Source organism: Suricata suricatta, chromosome 2 (genome assembly GCF_006229205.1).
Source record: "Suricata suricatta isolate VVHF042 chromosome 2, meerkat_22Aug2017_6uvM2_HiC, whole genome shotgun sequence".
NCBI classification, from domain to species: domain Eukaryota; kingdom Metazoa; phylum Chordata; class Mammalia; order Carnivora; family Herpestidae; genus Suricata; species Suricata suricatta.
This window is the reverse complement of record NC_043701.1, coordinates 153,474,625-153,489,552: the sequence shown is the minus strand read 5'-3', so window position 1 is coordinate 153,489,552 and position 14,928 is coordinate 153,474,625. Positions and strand designations below refer to the sequence as shown.

Below are 14,928 nucleotides of genomic sequence, written 5' to 3'. Positions count from 1 at the left end.
GCGGGCCCCGGCGCGCAGCCGCAAGCGCGCCCCAGCCCCTGCGCCGCCAGCTCCTGCCGGATCTTGGCGACGGCCGTCGGGTGCTGCAGTAGCAGCAGGACGAGGGACGTGCTGGCACTGGCCGTGGTGAGGAAGGCGGCGAAGAGGAGCTCCACAGCCGTCTCCTGCAAGACAGCCCGGGCGGCGCTGAGTCTCCGGCAGCGGGCCCTGGCCGCAAAGCCTCCCGGCCCCATGGCTGGGGAGCAAAGGGCCCACATTTACCGTTGAACAAGAGCCAGAGTGGCGGCTCCGTAAGCAGGCCCGGAGTCGATCGAATCCCAACTCTGCCACTTGAGAAAGCCACATACAGCAACGGCCAAAACCACGATCTATCCACTTACTTTGGAAGGACTCCCGGAGACGCTCGGAATTTATTCTGTGTGCTATTGTTAGTGCTTTAAGTGTTACTTCTTCGATTCTCATCCCAACCCTATGAAGCACAATCACTGCCCTCGTTTTACAGGAATGGAAACTGAGGCTCCAAGAGGAGCTCAAGGTAGTCCCAGCAGTCTGGCTTGGGAGTCCAGTGCTCTAAACGACCTAGTGGTGCTGCCTGAACCCCGCGTTGGGAGTCATGACGGGGAATTGGGACGGGAGGAGGACAGAGGAAGGCACTTGCAGCAGCGGCGCCAGCCTCCAAGCTGAGGAGTCATCAGGGCCTCCTCCGCCCACTTGGTGGAAGGGTCCAGTGAGTGATTAGATCTCTTTCTGGTCCGCATTGACTAGTAAGGACAGAGGAGGGCTTCATCCTCCAAGCCCCAGCACATACGGCCTCCCTCTGCCCTCCCAGCTCCTGGTGGCACCCACAGTTTGCCTGTACATTTATTATTTGATCATGGGATGAATGTGTACCCCTCCTCTCCTGCACCGCAAGGGCAGGGGCTGTGTACACCGCTATATCCTCAGCCCCAGTATACAGCCTGACACCAATAGATACATCATAAGATCTGTGGAATGAATGACCTGGCCCAAGGCTAACTGCCTGCCTTGGATAACACGGGGAGTCCCCGGGTCCTTCCTGGCCGGGCCTAATCTGCCTGCCCCGCCCCTGATGCCCTGACCAGACTTGAAGATTCCCGATCAGTGCATCTCTTGCAGAGAACCGGGAGGGTGTCGTCACACCCTGCAAGCACTCCTCTTCAGAGCCACGAACTACTCCTATCCGGGGGCTCTCCAGGACTCATGAGCCCAGTGCTCATCTACTTCTAATCCCCTGGATTCTTGCAGATCTCATATCACCAGGAGGCAGGAGGCAGAGTATTAGCTTCATTCTCTAAGGAGAAGAAACTAAGGCTGAGCCCTACCCTGCCTGCATGGCTCTTGAAAAGTGGGAAATTGACTCAGAGAGAAAGACTGGTAGTTGCTTTGGAAGGGTTGAGGTGTTCCCATTTCTAACTTTCCCCTGCCTCCCCAATCTCTCCACTCCGTTTTGTGTTCTCCAGCAGGTCCAGGGGGGCCATTCCAAAGCTTCTCTCCTCACTTCCATTGCCTGTGCTCTATGCATACATGGGGAGGGGCTCTAAACTCGGAGACACCCTGCAGTGGCCGAACAGAACAGTGGTTAGCGGGGCCAGGTGACAAAGTGGCTCGGTGGAGGAAGAGGGAGCTTCAAGGAAGATGTGGAGTTTGACCCTGAGCCCTTAGGGTTCTCAGAGAAAAGGAGGGGAGAGGGTAGAGGCAAAGACATGGAGTGACAGAGAAGGGGGAGGGGGAGCAAGTCTGTTTGTGGCCAGAGCCTGTAAGTAAGCGCCTAGAAGTCACACCTTCCACACTCCTACGGAGAGGGATGGTGACCGACCCAAGGCCACAGAGCTAGTGTGTGCGGGCTATGCCATAACTTGAACCCATGTCTCCCCTTCCCCTCCACCTAAGGAGTGCCCTGTGGCCCAAAGTGGAGCCAAACAGGACACTGCTGGGGCCCAGGAGGAATGGATAGCAGGGGTATGGAGACCTGCTAGGGATGCGTAAGTGGGAGAAGTAAAACCTTCCCACCACGTACCTTCAGCTCCTGCACTGAGAGCTCCTGGCCCAGCTCCCGAGTGCTGTGGATAATCATGTCGAGGGCGTCGCTCGGCTCGGCAGCCTTGTCTTCATGAAGCTTCTCTGCAATGGCCTCCTCCAGGTACCGATGTAGCTGGTCTCGTGCCCGGATGCCCTGACATGTGGGGAGAGAAGGGAGGTGGGACAGGAAGGCTGAGGGGGCCAGGCCTGCACACCTACCTACCTCCCAATCATCTTCCTTGGGTTGCTCTGGTCCGCAGAGATCCAAGTGTTAAGTTTTCCAGCTTAGCTTCATGCCTGGCACATAGTAGGAGCTCAATAAATGCTCAGGAACTTATCCACCATCTCTACACATAATTCCCTATTGATTATCACATTCAACCTTTGAGGGAAGGCAGTTACTGTCAACCCAAGAGGAGGATGCTGAGGCTCAGAAGGGTCAAGCAATTGCCAAGTCACACAGGTCTCAGTGCCCATGCCTGGCACAGAGCCTCGTGAGGTGAATCAGTCCAGTGCCCTTTCCCTTCACTAGACTAGGCAGGGGCAGTGGGCACCAGTGTAGACAGTAAGGCACACTTTGATACATCCAAAAAAGCTCTGGCTTAGAGATCACACTACTGGATGGTCTAAACATTAGCCTTTGTGAGTAGGTAGGCAAGAGGGAGGGAGTTCAGGGAGCAAGCACAGCAAAAGCATCTGAGCACGGGTTTTGAAATCATGGGAGATGGGGTTCAAATCCTGCCTCTGCTGGCATGCTGTGTGATCATGGGTAAATCACTTAACCTCTCTGCGCTTCAGTTTCTTCACCAATAAAACAAAGATAATAATACTTTGCAGGCTGAGAGGATTAAATCAGAAAATGTATTCAAGGCGATCTGCCTATGGCATGCCCCTTTATACATAACTATTCTTTTTTATTTGGGGAAACAAAAACCAAGGCATCAGGACAGTGAAAAGCCCCAGCTCACGGATAAAGAAAAGGCAAATGCGGCCCTTCCGATTGCTCTCTGGGCCCAGCCCGCTGCTCTGAGGTCTGAAGAAGCAGCGGTCCTCTGATCCAGAAATTAGCGGGGCCGGGGCCACGGACGCGAAGTGGGCACCCACTCCTCTACAACCCGGGCTAGACTGGGGGAGTGTCCGCGGCGACAGTGCTCCCATGGGTTCCGCATCCATCTGGGTTTCCAGAGAGGCGCTGGACGCCCGGCGAGGGGGCACCGCTCTGGGGAGGTGCTGGGCGGATTGGCTGGGCGCCCGTCGCCGCAGAGACCCAAAGTCAGGAAGCCAGCGACTGCCGGGTCCCGCGCGAGTCCCGGCAGGCGCCGCCGGGAGAGGCTGGGGTCACACAGCCAGTAAGTGAGGACAGGGGCCAGCCCCAACGCCCACCGCCACACCATGCCACCTCCCCACCCTGGGCCGTGCCTCGGTTCCCCCAGAGGTTCCCCCGCCCGCGTGGGGCGCGCCGAGGGAGCCTGGTCTTCGTCTGGAAGACACACGCACGCTGGAAAGGGCCACGAGGAATGAGGCCAGGGAGGCAGTACCTTGCGCAGGCCGCTGAAGGGCAAGTCCAGGGGCAGCGAGAAGAGGTTCTCTACGAACTGCTCAAAGGTCCGGGCCAGCTCCGCGCACTGCGCTTCGTCCAGCGGTAGCCCCAGTAGGATGCGCGCGGCCATGCGAAACGTAAGAGCCTTGGAGGCCTGGTAGACAGCCACCGGCCGGCTGGCCGCGCACCAGGAGCGCACCTCGCGCCGTAGCGCCCCCTGCAGGCGGGGCACGAACCGCTGCAGCGCCGCACGGCTAAACGCTCGTGCCAGGACCTGTGGGGAGCCTGCGGGGTCAGCAATGGCCATGATCCGGCTTCCTCTGCTCTGAGATTCCAGAGGCACAGAATGCCAATTTCGGTCCCCTTCTCTTCTACGCGGCCCGAACCTAAATGTTGTTGGTTTTTGCTATCGCCATTCCCAGATTCTAATTCTCCGATGTTTACAGTCCCTCCCATCCGCCCAGGCTTCAGCTGCCACTTCCTCCAGGGAGTCGTCCCTGGTCCCTCTCCATGGGGGACTTTCTGGCCCCTTGTCCCCACCCATTCTGATATCCACATATAGAATATTGGAGATGAATTGTCCCTTAAGTCTCAGAGTCCTGGCCTTATAAACCAAAGCGGGAAAAGGTAAGGGACTGGTCCAAAGCCACCACTGATTAGCCAGGGTGTTCTGCCAGCTTCCAAATGTGCCCCTGAAACCTAGCTCCAGCCTGACCCACAATGGGTGCCCAGGAATTGCAGGTTTTGGCTCACCTTGCGCCGCTGACGGTGCGGCTCACCGACTGCGCCGAGCAGGGTGTGCGAGCCCAGTAGGATGTGCGCGCTCTGCGGCCACTGGCTGCGCACAAGGCGGTGCTCGCCCAGCAGGATCGTGCGCACGTTCTCGGCGCCGCTCACACGGATCACCGGCCTGCCTAGCAGGTGCGTCTTGAACACTGTCCCGTAGCGCTCCCTGCGGGAGCTGTGGAAGCGAGAGCCCTGCGAGCAAGGCGGAGGGAGGCTGGAGCTGGGGAGTCTCGGCTGGGGATCTGGGCCAGGCCTCCCAACCGTCCCTTGATAACGACTCACTGCTCCAGGCTGGCGCGTGGAGTCTCTACAAAACCGAGTCTTAAATGGGCCTCGCGTCTACCCTATAGAAATGTAGATTCTCCTGTTCCCATCCGGGCGAGGAGGAGGCCCCCGAATGGGGATGTTAGAGCCCGAGAGCTCACGGCTGAGAAGCACCCGGGGTTCCTGATTATGTGCTAGCAAGGGACAGAGGGAACGCTTCGTAGAACCCCTCTGTTCACCCTGGCGTTGTGTGGGTTGTGTTTAAGTTGCGCTGGGGAGAACCCCGGTGACATACGGTCCCTTCGAGGAAGCAGCTGGACAAAGGCATAGGGCTGTGTACGCTCTCTGGGGCCTTGGGAGACAGGACGAGACCGGCCACGAACCCTGGGAGCACACTAAGAGCGAGGAGGGTCCAGTGGGAGCCAGGGAAGAAGGGGTCATGTTGGGGTGAGAGCACGATGCGGTGTGAGCTACTCACCTGAACTAACCAGTGCAGCGTTTCGCCGAAGAAGGGCCAGCCCATGGAGCCCTTGGGCAGGGGCAGGGCGGAGGCCCGGTCCCGGCTCAGCGTCCAGCGGAGCGTCCAGAGGTGCTGGGCCAGGCTGAGCAGCAGGCCGGCGCACAGGAGAGCGGTGCCCGCTGCCCCCAGCACCGACAGGCAGCTCAGCCCCCAGGGGAACATGGCGAGCTGCGTCGGGCGGCCCGGCGGCTCCGAGCGCGGGGGGCGCGAGAGCTCGGGCGCTGGTAGCGCGCGGTGCTCACCTGTTCGGTGCGGAAAGGGCCTGGGGCTTGGGGACCAAAACCGAGATTTATAACCTCGGACAGGGACTTCGCTCTAGGAGCAGACTGGTAGTGGAAGGCGGCAGTGACTACACGCCCTTAGGGAACGTGCCTTCCTCTAGTCCGACGGCTTCTGGGCCCAAACGCCGGTCCCTCGCTGGGGTGCTGGCTGCCTCGCGACCGCTGGCGCCCGGCATCCGCGGGCACCTCCCACCTCCTCCTCCTCGAGTCAGCGCTCCTTTGATAGAAGCAGCGAGGGAGAGCGAAGAGAGGAGCAACTCGCCGCTGTTGCCAATTTGGGCTGCGGGCACTGGGGCTGTAGACCCCCGCCCCACCTTCCTCTCTTCACGGCCCACCCTGGACACATTTATATAGATATTGGCTCCCTCCCTACGGACCGGTCCCGACTCATACAACGTGACGTGCCCATGCATATTTAAAGCGCTCCGAGCAGAGTAATGATTGGAGGCGGTGGGCGACGGCACGCTCACCCGGGGACTAGGAGTGAGGGGTGGCAGCCGCGGCGCTCGGATCCTCGGGCGGGGCCTGCGGTTTCGCGCCAGAAGTCCCCGGCTGGACGCCGCAGCTCCGCGGGTGGGCGGGCCCCGCGCCCTCGGCTAACGCCGGCTCTCGGGCATCCCCACCCTGGGGGCGCAGGTGCCCCTTCCCGGCTCGGCACTCCGAGGTGAAAAGGTTGTCCCCTTTGCTCTGTTTCAATTCCCAGGGAAAGTGGAGTCTTGGATGCCTGCCTTGCGTTGCAAGCACCTACAAGGGGTAGCCGGGGTCGAGATTCTCGGACATCCCCACACCGCCTGGGTTTCTGATCTACCACTTTGGGACCCCTTCAAAACATGGTAGTGTGCGTCACTGCTGCCCAAAGCTTCGCGGAGACACCCTAGTCGCACCAGAAGCGGATCTCTCCGGGTGTCTTTCGGGTCTCAAGGACCGAATTCACCGCCACCCCACTCGACCCCAGTCTGCCTGGTTGCTTCCCCGTTTTTTGTGTGTCCGTCTGTCCGAGGGCTCCAGATGCCCCAGGGTTCGTGCGTCCCGGTCCCTACAGCGCAACCCAAGGGTTGGAGGGAAGTGGGCGGGATGTTTTACGTAGTATAGAAGAATGTGAATCCCACACCATCACGGCTTCGGACCCACTGCGGTCTACTCCAAACAGTGCTGAGCGGCGTCTGTCCGGATCCGGCGACGCCTCAAAGCAAGCCAGAGAGACATCCCGAATGCCCTGCAGGGCCGGGTAAGGCGCACGCGAGGCAGCCACATTCCACAGGCTTCAAAAAGAGCTGGCTGGTGGCCGCTCCTCCTCTAATTTCCAGATTTTATTGTGCCTGAAGAATTACTATGTTCTCTATGCAGTTTTTTTTTAATGTGCCATATTTTAGGATTGAGGTGGTCAATAAGTGCTTACATCTTTGTTTTGTGACACTCCTCATTCCAATAACTAGGGAATAACAACAGTCTTTCTGAAGGAAGCAGTTGTTTTAAATAAGGAAGCTCTGAACTGATGCAATAACAATGCATTTTCAACAGCTTTTTAATATTTCATCACAAAATCAAGAAATGTACATATAATTCTTTACAATTATTTTACAGAGTCAAGTATAAGAGTCTTACAGGCATAAATCCTGAAAATGGAAAAGGAATATTCAGCATAAATACAATCAAAAGAAAGTTGAGATTGGACTGGTTTACCATTTGGACCAGGGTGGTAATTTACCCAGTAGAAAATGTACATTCATTTTAGATTTTCCAGAGTTCATTTGGTGTGACTTGTTTCCATACTGAGGACAGGTACTGAGGTCTGCTATTGAAGAAAGTAACCTGACCCCTGTGGTAACTTCTGTGTGCAGGAACACAGCTGCCCCTGCGCAAGTAGCACCTCAAGTGGTTTACCCCACCTCGTCCCTGCCCTCTTTTAACTTGAACCACACCAAAACAAATAGATCCTAGAATGGGGTCAGCTACAAGTAATATAGTTAAAAATACAAACCCTGCTAAACAGCAACACTCATCTCTAGAAAATCCAAATACCTTTTCTTCATATTTAGAACCATTAAGTTAAAGCACCCAAGGAGAACAAATAATTCACATTCTTACAGAAATCAAGTTTGATTTCAGGGACCTTTAAAGATTTGTATATCCGTATCCCGCCCCCCTCCCACCTCAGAATCTGCAGAACTGGAAAATTTAGTCTACTTAAATCATATTGAGTTAACAGTCACAAAATGACAGTGAAATACTCCCATATCAGATATGATTGCATTCCCAAACTGGATACTGATGAAAAGGAACCCAGAAAAATCATTCAAGTCTAAGGTTTTTCTAATGTATTTACAATCAATTTCCTATACAATTTTTGACCTGATTTGTATGTTTTACCTTTTTTCCCTAAAAGTGAAAAAAAATTAATGTCACCTTTTCCATATATAAAATAGTATCCAATTATTTAAAAATCCATAGAAGTGATATTTTTATTGTTTCTTGTTTAATCTCTCATCTGTGTCTTTTTTCTACTGCATTTTTTAATTCAGCAAGCAAATTTCTGTATCATGACCCGTGCCTGGTAGAGATCAGTGTTGCGTCCCAGACCTGCAGTCACCGGGTGCAGTCCAAGTCTATGTGTGCTGCGACATGCCATTCACCAAACTTCTCAGCTGCCTCACGACCGTCTCTATCAGCTTCTGTTTGTCTCGATCATTCTTCCTGAACTGAGCAAATATATTGTTCTTTTTGCTAGTATCCTTCATCCTAGGAATATATGTGAATGGAGAAGCTTGGTAAAAGGAAATTAAAAGCTATGCTGTCATACGTAACTTATCTTGGCGTGCTCTGAATTATCTCACACGAAGCCTATGCGTGAAAAATATACTTCAAAGGAAATAGGTACTAATAAAAATACAGAGACAGCAACTACCCCAAAAATGAGCAGCTTTATTTTTCTTTCTAAATGAAGTAGAGTTTTTGCATTAGTATGTAAATCTAAAGTATGTTACGTGTTCTAGTATCATACTATTTTCTAATACCATTCCACAAAGTATGCTAAAATACATACCCTCTATAGACTCTGCAAATCACATTCATAGCAAGACAAGGTGAAAGAAAAATAACATTAGAAAATTTAAATCAATATATATATATTTTGGCCTCAGCAGTATTTCATGGTATGGTAAATTTACATTTATTTTAAACAGTTCTTTTTGTCCTCTCAAATCACATCACAGATATTTGAAATGTGGGAAAATAAGAGATATTTTAAATTCAAAAATTAAAAATCTTAATAGTGATACCTAGAATGAAATATGATTAAGTGAAAAGAAAATCTGTCACATAATGAGAGGGAAAAGAAGCCCCTTGACTTCTGTTATTTTTAACTGGACAAGATGTCCCAGTAAATGTCCTGTTACTTCAGTTTTTACAATTTTATTTTTTCAAATCACATACTTCTCTATCTGCACAAAGAATCTAAGTCCATCATTCCTGTGTTATAGCATTAAAAAAAAACAAGTTCCAATTCTCACTCATCTCCAGTAAACATATTCCTAAGGCCAATTAAGCCTGCTATTGAGATGCAATAGGAAAATTTTTGTTTGCATGAACATAAACAGCAATCTCCTATAAAACTACACCAACACAGCACCAAGAAAGAAAGAGGCTTATGTTTTGGTCATTAAAATGGACTGAGCTTTTAAGCTGCATTTAGACATTTCTCTTTTGTTGAAAATCTCTAGTTCTTCAGTCATCACTAAATCACAAAATGCTAAAATCTTATGCAAAAACATTTTCAGAATATACTCACTTCTCCAAAAGTGTAAGAGCTGTGTTTGGATTCACCCGAAGGTACTTAGAAGCAGGTTGCCCATAATCAGCGAGATAAGTAGACCAATCCCAAACCATAAACAGGTCAAGGAGCTGAGGGAGACAGGGCGGAAATGTGAAGCCAACTTTTGAGTGTTTGCCCAGAGCTGATACATAAAGTAGATTCATTCTTGGTCCTTGATCTTCTTAGATGGAACAGAATCAGGAATTCATTTTTAAAACTTTATCATTAACTATACTTTATAACCAAAATGGCATATACTATCTTTTTTCTTTTGAAAGTGCTATAATTGTCGAGGGATGATTTTCTAATACAATATCCGACTGCATTTTCAAACAAGTGTACAATAATGAAAACACTGTTCATAGAATTATATTAACGCTTGTATTGAGGTATAGAGATTTAATCTTTACACATTATTCAGTTCATACTCATTTAATAAGGGTTGGTGCTACTACCTGTTTGAAGAATTTCAAAGAACTTAAATTGAACCTTTTCTCTTAGAGGTTAAGTATGTTTACCTTTCAAAGAAGCCGTTTGTACCTAGACTTTTCCCAAAGTAATTTAAACCAAAAGCTCAGATAATCTCAATTAAGTGCATTAAACAACCTCTGCTGAATTCTCCCTGGTGACAGATCCTCAGTAGTATTATGAAATGTGGGCTTCAGGACTCAGCCTGTTAACTCTAGGCGATCATTTTGTATAAACAAACAACAACAAAAAGAAGCCCTCTTGTATTCCGTAGTGTTTTAAAATTGACTATTTGCTTTATAATCTCCAGTTAGAATTGTTGTCAAATATGGAAGTAATCTTTTAAAAGCAATGCCATGCCTAAACCAAAGCACCAAACTCCTTATCCAACTTTAAAACCCTAATCTCCCTTAAGCCATTTAAAACCAACTTCCTATCCCCATTTGAATTGTTTCAGAAAGCTAAATACTTTACTTACTACCTTCCTTCAGTTTTTACATTATTCTTTCTTCTTGTTTTTTTTTTTTTTTTAACTCACTTTATAAGTAAGGGGTATACTGGTTTTGCTTCCAATTGAAGGGAAGCATTTGTATTTACTCATAGGATATGTGAGCCAACCCTTGGACTCTGAGAGGGATAAAACTTCGGGGGTGATTAAAACCTGAACAAAGGTTACAAGAAACTAGTTCCTCTATAGGAAGGTAATGGACTTGTTGAGTCTTTTCTTATCTAACATAGAGACTTCCCTGTAAAACGGTGAAAATTCTATAATGAAAATATTAACTACTAATGTTAAAATAAAAGCTAGTTTATTTTCCTTTGGACAATATTCTAGGCTATATCCAGAGGTAAAACATTGGTACAGGATCTACACCGAAACAATGTTAAAAGAATAGATTGTTTAAAAAAGAGAAGTTATTTAAAGTTTAAATTTATTTAAATTTCTGTGTAATTTTTGACTGTTGCTTGGCAACAAGTACAGTCTTCCCTCCTTTCACAAGGAGGGAAAAGTTACTGTCACACACACCCATGGTGAAAATGAAAACTGGCATAACATCTCTGGAATGTGATTTTGTAATACACGGTTAAGAACTTTATAAAAATGGTCGTTTCTTTTGATTCACTAACTACCCCTAGGAATCGAACCTCTGGAAACAGTCATAAAAGTAGAGAATAATGACACTAATCTCAAAAATGTTATTTGTGTTATGAAAAAACTGAAGAGGGGAAAAATAAAACACTGAAAACAGCCCAAATCTCAATATTAAGAGAATGGTTAAGTAGTAAGAGGTCTCTATCTGTAAGACAAATATCATGTAGTCATTAAAATCGATGTTCACGCAAAATTTATGTAGCTGTTAAGATGCTTATGATAAACCTTCCTACTAAAATTACATAAAAACCCATCAAAAAATACTGGAAGAAAAATGTCCAGAATGTGAAGAATGGCTTGTATGGTAGGATTATGGGCAACTGTTGTTGTCTTCTTTAATTTCATAACATCCCACAATGGACATAAGGTTTAACTATTTATATATTAAAATAAATGTCAATAATAAATACTCCTCACACAGTTGTTAACAAAAGCCTCATTGTGAAGGATACTTCTTTTAGGTATAAGTATGTTTGCACAAGTGTGTGTGGGCATGCGCACAGTCAGCAGAAAGTAACCACTTAATATACTGGCTGTAATCTCCCTTTCTTTCCAAAAGGCATTAGCAACATGACCTCTGGGATTTGGAAGAGGAAGAGGCCTTAAAATAAGTCTCATTTTCTCTTGGGCTGATCTACCCCCAGGTGGGAAAGGAGGAGTCCACTTAATGAATTTAAAACCTACACCAACTCCAGCTGTGAACACAAAATTGATTCTTTTACAAAAGAGCACAAAAACAGATAAAGAAATATTACTTAACAATTTTCACAAATGCTTAAAATTTCACAATTTTCAGATACTCATGTGCAAATCTCTGATCACTAGAAATAACAAGAATCCTAAAATTTAACCTGTCTTCATGCAGACAAGTCTAAGCTACATACTTTCAAATTTATACTAATACTTTGTAGAAATACACACTGTATATCGTTAACTTGTAGATTTCCATGGAAATTTGCAAAAGTCTGCATGTTCATGGTTAACTAATGTATTACCAATGTGGATAAATGGCCAAGAGTCTAGGTAAGATTAATTTATTCATTTAACAAATATTGACTGCTCACCTTTTTTTTTTTTTAATGTTTGTTTATTTTTGAGAGAGAGAGAAACAATGTGCAAGTAGAGAAGGGAGACAGGCTTCAGGCTCTGAATTGTCAGCACATAGCCTGATGCAGGACTCAAACCCACAGCCCATGAGATCATGAGCTGAGCTGAAGTCTGACAATTAACCAACTGAGCCACCCACGTGCCCCTCAAAATTTTACTTAAAGTCCAGCTAGGGGTGTTATATGGAACCAACTTGACAATGAACTGTAATAAAAAAAATAATAAAGTCCAGTTAACATACGGGGAAGCTACAGTCAATTAAGATTAAGATAGAAGCTACTTATTTCTTAGGAGCTAGTGATTTCTTGCTCATTATTCTCAGCCCACAAATCCAGTGGCTATAGACTCAAGCACCATTCTGTGTCTGTGCCCCAAAGCATGCATTGACATGGGTGCAGAGGAAATACAGGGCCAGGAAGCATTCTGATCCCATATTCTGATTTCTTATTTCCATGTGTGTAAGGATTTTTCAAATGCAGAATACTATAAGTATTCTGAAACTTCATGAAGTAAATAAGAAGTAAATAGAAACTTCATAAAGCTAGGCAGGCAAACTCATAGTGTGTCCAACTGACTGTAACCACTCAAGAGATCTTCAAGAGGTAATTTACTGATTGATGATGCCAGACTATTCCAAGTTTACCTGGGAACTTTTTCCTTAGGTTTCTCAAAGTTTAAAATTTGAGCACCCTACAGACTTCTTTGGCTGATGCTCACAGCTTCTTGAAAAAGGTCAATGTTGGTTAGGGGGCAAACTGGGGCAAACTAGGGCAAGTGAATGCAGTCAACTGACTTCCCTCCAGAGCTCTCAGTCTTTCCCCGGGCCATTGGTAAAAAAAAAAAATAGTTTCCCTCAAGGAAAAGAATTAGGTCTATGATGCATAGGGGTACATGTACCCCAATGTTGATAGCAGCACTCTCAGCAATAGCCAAATCATGGAAACAGCCTAAGTGTCCATCAAGTGATGAATGGATCAAGAAGATGTGGTTTATCTATACAATGGAATACTTCGTGGCAATGAGAAGGAATGAAATCTGGCCATTTGTAGCAACGTGGATGGAACTTGAGGGTGTCATGCTAAGTGAAATAAGTCAGGCGGAGAAGGGCAGATGCCATATGTTTTCACTCATATGTGGAACAGGAGAGACTTAACAGAGGACCATAGGGGAGGGAAGAGGGAAAAACAGTTAAGGAGAGGGAGGGAGGCAAACCATGAGACTTAAAGACTGAGAACAAACTGAGGGTTGATGGGGGGAGGGGGAGAGGGAAAAATGGGTGATGGGCATGGAAGAGGCACTGTTGGGATGAGCACTGGTTGTTACATGGAAACCAACTTGACAATAAACTATATATATATATACACACACACATATATATACATATATATGTATGTATAAAGAATTAGGTATGATGTTAGAGTTAAATCATCTTCCTAGAGAAAGAAGCACTAATATTTCTGAATGGTCTATCAGTGTCCTTCATCCGTGACTATTATAAGGTCCTGTCGCACTTTTTAAAATTGAAGTATAACTGACACACAATATCCTATTGGTTTCAGGTACACATTGTAGTGCTATGTTATTTTTACACATCACAAAATGATCCCCAAGATAAGTCTAGTTACCATCCATCACCATACAAAGTTATTACAATGTTACTGACTATATATCCTATGCTGTACATCACATTCCCATGATTTATTTATTTTACAACTGGAAGTTTGTACCTATTAATCCCTTTTATTTAGTTTGCCACCCCTCTAACCACTTCCCACTCTAGTAACCACCAATTTATTTCCTGTATCTATGAGTCTGTGTCTGTTTTCTTTGCTCATTTGTTTTGTTTTTTAGATTCCACAGTGAAATCATACAGTAATTGTCTTTCTCTGACTTATTTCACTCAGCATAATACCCTCTATATCCATTCATGTTATCACAAATGGCATGATTTCATTTCCTTCTATGGCCAAGCAACTTTCCATCATATATATTCCACAGCTTCTCTTTTCATTTATCTATCGATGGATACTTAGGTTGCTTCCATACCTTGGCAACTATAAACTATGCCACAATGAACATATTAGGTGTATATAGATCTACAAATTGGTGTTTTTGTTTCCTTGGATAAATATCCAGAAGTAGAATTGCTATATTTTATGGCAGTTCTGTTTTTAATGTTTTGAGGAACCCCCACACCACTGCCATGGTGGCGGCCCCAATCCCTACCCACAGTGCACAAGGGCTCCCTTTTCTTCACATCCTTGCCAACACTCGTTGTTCTTTTTGAGAAGAGCCATTCTCATAGGTGTGAGGCTACATCTCACTGTGGTTTTGATTTGCATTTCCCTGTTAAGCACTTTTTCATGTGCCCATTGGCGATCCGTAGATCTTCTTTGGAAAAATGTCTATCCAAATCCTTTGCCCAATTTTTAACTGGATTGTTTAGGGTCTGTCTATATATATATACAAGGCTGTGTAAGGTTTTTTTTTTTTTACATATTTTGGATATTAACACTTTATCAAATATATAATTTGTAAATATATTCTCCCATTTGCTAGGTTGCCTTTCTGTTTTGTTGATAGTCTCCTTTGCTCTGCAAAAACTTTTTAGTTTGATGTAATCCCACTTTTTCACTTTTTAAAGTATAAATCTACTGAAGCAAAAGATGTAACACAAAACCAGGACATTATTCTTGGGTCCTACCTAACCTTATGCCAGGAAGTTATAGAATGAACCCATTTTTATAGGCTGCCACCCATGTCTGCTTTGGCCAAAAAGCATGTTCTCTGGTCTTTGGAATGGTTTCAAAAGAACACACGACAGGGGTGCCCACTCTCACCACTGTTGTTCAACATAGTGCTGGAAGTTCTGGCATCAGCAATCAGACAACAAAAAGAAATAAGAGGCATCAGAATTGGCAAGGAAGAAGTCAAACTTTCCCTTTTTGCAGATGACAT

At 46.5% G+C, this 14,928-nt stretch overlaps 2 protein-coding genes across 3 annotated transcripts in view; both read right to left on the bottom strand.

The window, feature by feature from the left end:
• Positions 1-5,322, bottom strand: part of LOC115285706 (cytochrome P450 26C1) — an 8,474-nt gene extending 3,152 nt beyond the window's left edge. The window contains 5 exon segments of the mRNA XM_029932242.1: positions 1-164; positions 2,039-2,194; positions 3,579-3,854; positions 4,334-4,558; positions 5,109-5,322. The exon segment at positions 1-164 is cut by the window's left edge and continues 1 nt beyond it. Of these exon segments, the coding sequence (XP_029788102.1) occupies positions 1-164; positions 2,039-2,194; positions 3,579-3,854; positions 4,334-4,558; positions 5,109-5,312 (1,025 nt within the window). The 5' untranslated portion in view covers positions 5,313-5,322.
• A 1,616-nt stretch (positions 5,323-6,938) lies between these two features.
• EXOC6 (exocyst complex component 6) overlaps positions 6,939-14,928 on the bottom strand; it is a 187,961-nt gene continuing 179,971 nt past the window's right edge. For both annotated transcript variants that reach the window (XM_029932241.1, XM_029932240.1), the window contains 2 exons: positions 9,219-9,331; positions 6,939-8,170 (listed from right to left, as the gene is read on the bottom strand). In XM_029932241.1, coding sequence (XP_029788101.1) covers positions 8,038-8,170; positions 9,219-9,331 — 246 coding nt within the window. In that variant the 3' untranslated portion in view covers positions 6,939-8,037. The remainder of the gene's footprint in view (positions 8,171-9,218; positions 9,332-14,928) is intronic.